At 41.5% G+C, this 9,739-nt stretch overlaps 1 protein-coding gene across 1 annotated transcript in view; it reads right to left on the bottom strand.

The window, feature by feature from the left end:
* Positions 1-801: 801 nt before the first annotated feature.
* Positions 802-9,739, bottom strand: part of LOC106813583 (E3 SUMO-protein ligase RanBP2-like) — a gene marked incomplete in the record, with an annotated part of 87,967 nt that continues 79,029 nt past the window's right edge. The window contains 4 exon segments of the mRNA XM_014817760.1: positions 802-2,883; positions 3,693-3,827; positions 4,115-4,211; positions 5,731-5,988. Coding sequence (XP_014673246.1) covers positions 2,825-2,883; positions 3,693-3,827; positions 4,115-4,211; positions 5,731-5,988 — 549 coding nt within the window.

The raw sequence follows: 9,739 nt of genomic DNA, 5'->3' as shown, positions 1-9,739 counted from the left end.
GGTTTACCCCAAAAATGGGGTTTTGCCCCCTGGGTATAATGGATTGTGGTGAAGATGTTGACATGCTCTTCTAGATCTACAAAATTCGTGTCATAGTGTCTGTATTATGGCGAGAGCAGAGAGCATCTACTCGATATTGATGCTCCCAAGACACCATTTTTATATGCTTAGATCTGTATCTTAAGCCATGGTGAGGTTCCTGCTCAGCTTGAAGCTCACGCTCCGTGCTCAGCAGGAACCTCATACACCCGCACATGAGCTTCGTGCTGAGCTCATGTGGAGTCTCACCGCAGGTGCCACTGTCTGGTACACAGGGGCACGAAGCGGTCATTGGAGCGAGTGCACGCGGCTGAACCAATCAAAATGCGCAGCCATATCGGAATAACTAAATACGCATGCGCCAACTCTGAGCAGGAATGTCGCATACCCCGCACATGATGAGTTTCAGCCTCACGAGACCAAAATTATCAAACACAACAGATATTTTCCTCACCGCCTCACGAGACCGAAAATTCAGTGAGATTGACCCCAACAACAGCTTCGTGCTGAGCAGAAACCTCACCGTGTGCGGGGGGCTTTAGACTCTGGACCAGATCAAGTGAAATGGCCAATGGCGATGTTGTCATGTCAACTCTACATTATGTATTCTATAGTCACGTACATACACCACGCCGGGGTAGTTTACCATTTGAAGATGCGCACGCATATTGCGGCAACTATACTATGACTACAAGGCACTGCAAGTGACCTAATCCCGAAACTAAAACATTAGGCAAACAGAGCTAAACACAAACAATTGAGTCTTGCTTATCGGAATTCGTATAATCAGTCGTAGAATTTGTATAAATTATACACACGCGGATAAATTACAAGCGCAATTGTTAAATTGTTAAACATGAAACATGACGAACATATTTATTACCCTTCGACATACAAGGTCTAAACCAAAGAAAACATTCCAGTTTACTACTAAAGTGTATTACCCTACTTTATCCTTATCTACGCTTTACTATGCGAAAGACTCATCATGACAACAAATTACCACACACTAGTAAGCATGCTTAATAGAGGGCAGATACAGTATGTATAATTTTTAACTTGATCTCAACCAGTACTAAACCCGAATTAAAGCGAAACCTCAAATTATAATTTAAGCGAAATTTGCCAATCTTCAAGCAGCTTACAACTGCCCTACTAATCAACTTATTCACCCCCACATGGTAAAGTGATTATGTATCCTACTCATTTAATAAATTCCCTACAATTGTACTTGCAGACCATGCAGCAGAACTAATGTTACACCCATTATGAGATGTCTGCGGACATATTCCTACCACATTATACTATGCCTTTATTCAACACCTTAATTCAGTTTACCATCTTGCTACCAGAATATTATGAACTCACAATTAATATACAATTATGACAAAATGATATATCAGATAAAGAATTGCATACTGTTAAACCATCAAATTACGACTCACATGCATACATTATGTGGGAAGTTATTGACAAATCTAATAAAAGGGTTTTTAATGCAACGATACACACACGCAAACAAAAGGGATTCGTCGTCAGTTATTGAAAATGGAACTCTGCAAGAAAAAAACTTTGCATAATAAGAACTTAACAACAATCTTTCTTGAATAAGCTTATACATGTAAATGTAAATGTAATGCACACTTGCTTAAATTCACTATTTAACTTCGGAATGAAATGGAAACTTTGTGTACTTCGTATACGAAATGCTTATAATCAACATGGAAATTATAAATCAAAAAGGTTTTAAAGAGATGATCTCGGACTCATAAATACAGTTAGAAATGTATACAAAGATGTTTACCAGATTTTAATAATTAGCTAAAAATATATACCACAGCAAACAAAAACATGTTACAGGGCAATGGGCTAGTATACAACGTCAAGCAAGGCTAAATGTTTTACTTCTTTGTTCTTTTGTTGCACCGGTCTATCTGATTACTAGCGGCCCACACTGATGTTGTAACGATATTGTGCACTATTAATGACTCAGCGGTGTTGGAAAAAGTGCAGTAAACAGCCTAACTAATTACCAACCAGTACTGGTAAAGATAGACTGCACGTAACTACTGACGCGCTGGGCACAAGCAAACCATAGTAAACGGAACATTACTGATCTAGATACATGGATAGAGCTACAACAGAGTGCACGGCTAGTTATACACCACCAATAGGAACGTTACAATAAGGTGCATGCTACGGAGCCACATTTAGTAGCTAACTGCAGCATGCTGCACGGTTAACACTAAAGTAGTCGGTGTATTACTACTGATCCACCTGCGGTAGTAAACTATGACAGATTGTACTAATCCTGATCCACCATCACTAGTAAGCTACATAAAGCAGGCTACAACATTACAATGACTGCGCAATAAAAACCATACAAGCTCCATAATGTATTAATCCAGAAAACTCCAAAATTTAACTCCATGTATTTATCCAGAATGTTGTAAAAATAAATACCCACAATGCTACTACTAAAAAGTAATGCCTATATCAGTATAGCTGTTTATAGATCTGATATTGCTAAGCCTTTATTGCTTGGCACAAAAAACAATTATTGATGGGCAATTTAAATCAAAATCAATTTAAATCATTTGCAACACTTCGCTAAGAAATAGCATTTTCTTAGTGTGTGGAGATTCATGCATTATAGCATGTCACAATAGAGCATGCAAAACACACCAAATCTACGACTTTTCTGAAATGAGTTGGTATGAAGTAGAGAACAATTTCCCTTGACAACTGCCGAAGAACGGAACGCTGATGTGTAATGTGACGATAATTACGGTATTTCCTGTGCCTCCTCATCCACTCCAGTCGCACGTGTAGTTGTGTCATCACCTATTAGCGATATTAACAACTAAATTAGTAGAATGTTAGGAAGGATACCAATAACATAATGCAGAGCTTTAGCTAACTAATTTGCCTGGGGAAGGCCACGCGCAGGTTGCATTAGGGCAGTTGACAGTGGGTACCTTGCCGTTGATTATTGGTCACACGTCAGTATCTACATTGATACCTAAACACATTAGGTGTAACGCTAAAAAACTCGTCTTAAAAACTGTATACAATATATGGTCTTTGCTCCATGCATTAATGTGTTATATGCATTTATGCATACCTGGACGTCAGGTTACGGCACATGTAAGCTACGCTGCACAGAGGGCACTATTATATCAATGTCATTCAGCCCACACATTCTTAAGGCACACGGATTGCTACATACACAATACTTATAGCCGGCATTTGCCAGATACTACCAGGGCAGATGGAAGATATCAAAGCATCTATGTACAAAGATCTAGCACGTTTGTGTTCTAAGTTTTAGATACGATATTAGATTCTTTTATACAGCCAGGCATAGTTGAATATTACACTGTACGAGATGAAAGTAAAAACGAATGCAGGAGTGGTTGAGATTGAGACGACGAGAGGACAGGCTTCATTGGCATACGTATGCCCATTGGATGAAAAGAGCTCCCTCTCTCGAGTACAGTCAGCCAAGCCCGTAGCTTCCGCAACAAGGAAACGAGACTCGCCAAATGCTCGACAGGTATCATCAAGGAAGATATGAAGATAAAGGAACTGAGGAAACAATACGTTGAAGTGAAGCTAGCCAAGATGATGGCTGCCATCATAAAACAGCATACCCTCTAGTGCCTCAGAGAGCTGTGGGTCACAAGTCCGAACGTGGCTGCAGGAATCATCGATTAGTGAGCCAGCAGCCCCTGGGGCGTGAAACCGGAGGTGTAAGGGAAGGCCCATCGATGGTGGCGGTATGTAAACTGTACCAAAGAAAACATAACACCATGCGGTGAAGGTAGGTGAATTTACCGGCCTATTAGGATTGACACCAGAACATAAAAAAAGTTCTCATTATGTAGTTAATAATTTTTGTACACCTGCTACACACAACATTAAATGATATCACAGTAAACGTGAAGTTCACGTAATTCAATATTATATACAATATTCCTGGCGATCAGGCAATGAGGACTGTCAACAATAACTTGTTACTAAATAAAGTTGCACCATGACACTGACTGTGGGGATATGGTAATTTATCTCTTACCAGGAGCACCACCCACTTCCAGAGCAGCACTGTGTGGCGATGCTGCAGCACTTAGCATGATGTCTGACAGCTCAGAGTCCTTAGCCCAGGTCTTACCCTACAACAAAGCAACTCACAGTTTGAATAACTATTACAGTTCCAGGAACTCTTCAAGACATCACAGCAGAACCTATATTGTGTTTACTCGTATTAGAGGTTCCAAATGTTGTATGTCTGAAAATAGATCTCAGTTCGTTTAAGAAGCCTGGGATTAGTATTTGTGTTCGGTGTGCAGATCCTGTGCCATGTTCCTGAATAATATAATAATTATTAATAAGGCTTAATCTGGAAACTGGATGCTTCGAGGCAGGCCTGTAGAACTCAATGCATCCGATATATAGACGCAGACCTCGACGCTTATTCTCAGATCTGGTTGTCCTGTCGGGCAACAAGAAGCAATTTTTACGTGTCAGAATTTTGGTTTTACTTGTCCAAAATTTACTCGCAATCTTATGAGCCGCGTTAAGGTTTTTGTTTGTTCAGTGCATATATTACAGTATATACATGGCAAATTGTAATGAAATTCCCACGTTTATTTTTGAGTGCTGGCACGCTCATTGTGTGCCATTCCCGATTCCAGTTTTCCCACAATCCTGTACATATTTCGTAATGACCACGCCCCACGCGACTTAATTATACTGTTCGGGTTACGGAGGTGTAACACTGTAAAGGGCATTGCAACATAATTGCTCATCAAATTCAATCAAACTCATATCCATTACATAAGAGAGATGTCTCTCTACGCTCTCGATTTTTTTTTTTAATTCATCGCTAATTAAGTGACGGCAAAAATTGTGAATTTATACAAAAAAACATGCTTTTTTGTTATTTCTCAGAAACAGCAGAGTCGGGACCTGAACGTTTAACCATAAGTTGTTCATAATATAAACTGAAAAAGGTTCCCTTGAATTTTTAAAAATAATGCTTTAATTTAGGAAATAAGTTGAAAAGCCTACGAAAATTTGTAGTGATTTTCAAAACGCAACAATTTCGTAAACGACCCATAACTTATAAAATAATATTTAAAAAAAATTCCAGGGACCCTTTTTCCTTTAATATGTTAGCATTAAAACGTTACAAAAAATTTTGGAATCGGAGTTGTGACTTTAGAGTAATAGCGTTTGAAAAGTCAGCAACTTCAGCATTTCTAACAATGAAGATATTAGCACTTTTCTAAATTTCCCATGATTGAACGCCCGTGTTAAGAATTTACTAATGCGGGGATTTGGCTCTGTTTGGGAGGGTACATACATAATTTCTACGTATACATAGCTGCCCATGCGTGTGATCTATCAAATAGTGTTCATTGAAATTTCGACCAAAAATTCGTCTCTAACCCTTAGTATCCTTAAACAATCGTGCCCCCACCCCGGTACATCAATATATGCTGCCGCAGCCAGGCACATACGCAGCCACGATGTGCGCGCTGGCACTCTATTAATGAATTTGTAATGGTATTAAAGAGTGGGTGACACGGGTGTCGCGGGCTGCTTTTTTCGGCAACCTTAGAAAATAAAACGTAAAATACAGTATGCGATCGTTTAGAAACGTAGAATGTGATGTGTCAAGTGATCTACCTCAGTGAAAATAGCAATAAACTCCTCCATAGCCTGAGTGGAACTGAACTGCACGCTAAACGTGCGCAGGACCGGTGTCTCTGTTGCGAAGTCAGTGGCAGTCCACTCGCATGAGTGCTTCTTCTCATCCACGCGAAGGTTGTTCTCCCGCGTGATTACGTGATTTACGAATGGCTGATTGGAGTCACCATACATACGCACCCTAGCACCATATACGTCATCATCATAGATCACCTGCAGCGTTCCCGTACCAACCGTCTGTTGAGGAAGACAAGTATGAGTGGTGAAATCAAATATAATATAAACGTGGTACATCCCAGGTACCTGCCAAGTACCCAGGCAAACTACAGTTGGAATTCCGATATTACTTCCAATTGTATACACGCATACACATTATGCTTAGTGTCACACTTAATATTAGCTTGATAATGATATGTGATATGTGACAAACTTATACTTTGTTCATGTGATTGCTGGTGCGACGTGGAAGGCAGGAATCTTGGGAACTTGGAAGATAAGCTGGGTGGCGTGTGTTACAATACTGATGGAAGTACTGAATTCAGAGTTCATATGTTACAACACCATCCTTTATTATAGCCACACTTGGTATGCTACAGCTTTGAGTATGCACTAGGTGAGAAGAGAGCTTCTGCCACCTGGCAGAGCTTTATATAGCCTAAGCCTACTTTAGTTCCCACTAGGTGGCATAGGCGTAAATTTAGCTCAGGTGTTTGTTTATAACGACGTGTTGTCACATCTTTCCTCTTATTGAAGAGACACATACCGTGCACAGGTGATATAGATTCCAAATAAAGTAAAGACGTTATACATTGAGAAAAGTAGATTAATGGATCTCAAGGCATTATCAACTAAATTCTAATAAAATAAACAATATTATAAACTTTACAAATTCACACTAAAGATCTACCACGACGTCGTTACAACTAAACTCACATTGTTACTTATTCTTTAAGTTTAATGTCACTAACATATAACTATTAAATATTTACAAGTGGTAGCTTCTTTGCTATCTACTCGTCCATATAACGTTTTGGTTTCCTGACCGTCCACCAGGATCTGGTTCTGGCTGGACTGATGGATGTCATTGGTGGTGGTCGCTGGAATAGCTGACAGTTGAGCAGAGTTAATTGTCCGCTCTTTCTGCTGATCGCCTCAAATAAACACGGTTTCTGCGATATGTCCCCATGTTGGTTTTAACCACGTAGTCTCAGCCAACACTGTCACTTTGTTCCAAAACGCGACCCTTAACCCATTCTTTTCCCCCTGGAGCAGGCTGTATCCTGTACTACATCGCCTTGTGACAACTCTCTTATAGATCTTTTGCAGTCTTATTGCAATAATCCGCTGCCTTGTGTTTTAGTAGGGTGATCCTCTCCCTCTCGCAGTCGTGCGGTATACTTCAGGGTTTGAGTTGAGCTGCAGTGGTGGGTAGCAACGTCTTTGTACGCCTACCAAAGATTCTTTGTGCTGGCGACGATCCTACTCCCTGGGTTGGAGTGTTTCTGAAGACCAGAATAGCTAGGTTAGCAAGGATAAGGTTTTGCCATCTTTGACTTATTTATGATACTTTATATTTGATCTTGATAATTAGACTTGATCGTTTTCACCGCATTTTCTACTTTACCGTTACTCTGCGGATACCGAGGAGATGAGGTGTTATGCTCAAAACCCCACTTCCTGCTAAAGTTCGCAAACACATCACACAAAAACTGTGGGCTGTTGTCGCTCACGACAGAATCCGGTATCCCATGGCGTGAAAACTGTGCCTTTAGTTTCGTGACTACCGTCTCTGCTCTGGTATCCTCCAGATAATCTATCTCAATAAAGTTTGAGTAGTAATCTGCGGTGACGAGGTAATTCAACCCATCGATGTAGCACAGATCTGTTCCCACTGTAGCCCATGGCCGCTCAGGCACATCATGTGGCACTAACGTCTCCTTCTGCTGCTTCCTGGGCATTGAGTTGCAGATTTCACATGCAGCAATGAAATCGCGAATTTCAGAATTCATTGCTGGCCAATACAGGCACTCTCTAGCCCGCCTTAGGCAGCCTTCAATGCCAACATGCAAGCTGTGTATTTGGTCCATCATTTCACTTCTCATCGAGTTGGGAATTACGACGCGGTCACCCTTCAAGATTATTCCGTTGTGCACCGACAACTGGTCTCTTAGACTAAAATGGTGCTTGACATCTCCCTGCATGGTATCTTTCTTTTGGGGCCATCCCTCGAAAACAGTAGACTTAAGTACTCTCAAGTCGCGTTCAGTAGCAGCACGGATCTGTTCGAGCTTACTTTCTGAAAGTGGCAGGTAACTCAGCACATTGACATTATTCAGATATTTCTCGAAGTTATCCAGTTCAGGATCTGCTGGAATATATGCTCTACTCAACGTGTCTGCCAGGTACAGAGTAGGGCCAGGTTGGTATTTCAACTCTAGGTCATAGCCTTGTAGCTTTACCAACATGGTTTGCAGTCGTTTCGGAGCTGCATGGAGCGGCTTTTGCATAATGTTCTCCAGTGGTATGGTCGGTCTGTACCACAAATGGCCTGCCATATACGTACTGGTGGAACTTGGTAACTCCAAAGACACATGCAAGCTCTTTCTCGATTTGTGCGTATCGAGTTTCTGTGTCTGTAAGGGCTCTGCTTGCAAAAGCGACGGGTTGCCCCTTCTGCATAAGCGCTGCACCTAACGCTTTCTCTGAAGCATCACACTGCACTACCACCTCTTCTCTTGGGTCAAAGCACCGAAGCACCGGCTCTTCTGTAATAGCAACATCAGCTCTCTAAAGGCTTGTTCCTGCCTTTCCTCCCAATGCCATTCAACGTTCTTTTGTGTCAGCACCCTCATTGGTTCCACCAAAGCACTTACTTTGGGTACAAACTTGCTAAGGTAATTCACTAGCCCAAGGAGTCGTCTGACAGCTGGTACATCCCGAGGGGGTGGCATCTGTTCCACTGCTCTCACTTTTTCTGGGTCATGCTATCAGGCCCTCACTAGTGAGAAGGTGCCCAATATATGAGCTTCGTTTTTCCCAGGTTTAATTTCAGGTTCTTCTCCCTGCACCGCTGTAAGAACGCACGGACATTGGAGTCATGTGCTGTACAGTGCGAAACTCTTCTGCTACTGGGATGAGCAGAGTCGGGTATATCTCCCTTCCTCTCTCTCTCTGATTAGGTACAAGAACATTTTTTTCTTTACCTTCTCATCTTTCCCTTCTAATGCGAGCGATGTACAGTTCAAACTCCTCCCACCACTTCTTCCAGGCTTGAGCCAAATTTCTAGCATCAATGTGTAGTGGTTCTGGTGGCTTGAGCTGTTCCATGTTTGTCTTGCTTTCAGCTATTCTTGAGGCACACACAATCCCACTTCTGACACCATGTTACAATACTGATGGAAGTACTGAATTCACAGTTTATATGTTACAACACCATGCTTTATTATAGCCACACTTGGTATGCTACAGCTTTGAGTATGCACTAGGTGAGAAGAGAGCTTCTGCCGCCTGGCAGAGCTTTATATAGCCTAAGCCTACTTTAGTTCCCACTAGGTGGCATAGGCGTAACAAACGTTCAGGTGTTTGTTTATAACAACGTGTTGTCACAGTGTGCACGGACGAGCGAGAAGTATTTGGCAACGGTCGACTGAGTGGGTTTGTACCGTGGGGTTCAGAGACAGTTGTCCTGGGAGGACACGTTATGAAAATGTCTGGTTGAGACATGATCCAACACAGCCAGGAATCAATCCTACTGCAAAAACATCTACTATAAAGATATTTAGTGGAACAGTGATGTACAAAGACAAATTGACTAGGCAGTGCATACAATCAGACTAATGTCCTCTTTTCAAGTATGTGCCAGAGAATAGGTACCGAGATAGCTAGCTGCTCAGCACATTTCACACACTATACAGTACACGCTTCTAGTTGTACGCTAGATTTATGTGGCGTTTACGTTTGTATGATAACTGTTATATAATTACAGCAT

The sequence above is a fragment of the Priapulus caudatus genome, unplaced genomic scaffold, assembly GCF_000485595.1.
Source record: "Priapulus caudatus unplaced genomic scaffold, Priapulus_caudatus-5.0.1 Scaffold794, whole genome shotgun sequence".
Taxonomy (NCBI): domain Eukaryota; kingdom Metazoa; phylum Priapulida; class Priapulimorpha; order Priapulimorphida; family Priapulidae; genus Priapulus; species Priapulus caudatus.
The sequence above is the reverse complement of the archived record's forward strand: the minus strand, read 5'-3'. Positions and strand labels throughout refer to the sequence as shown.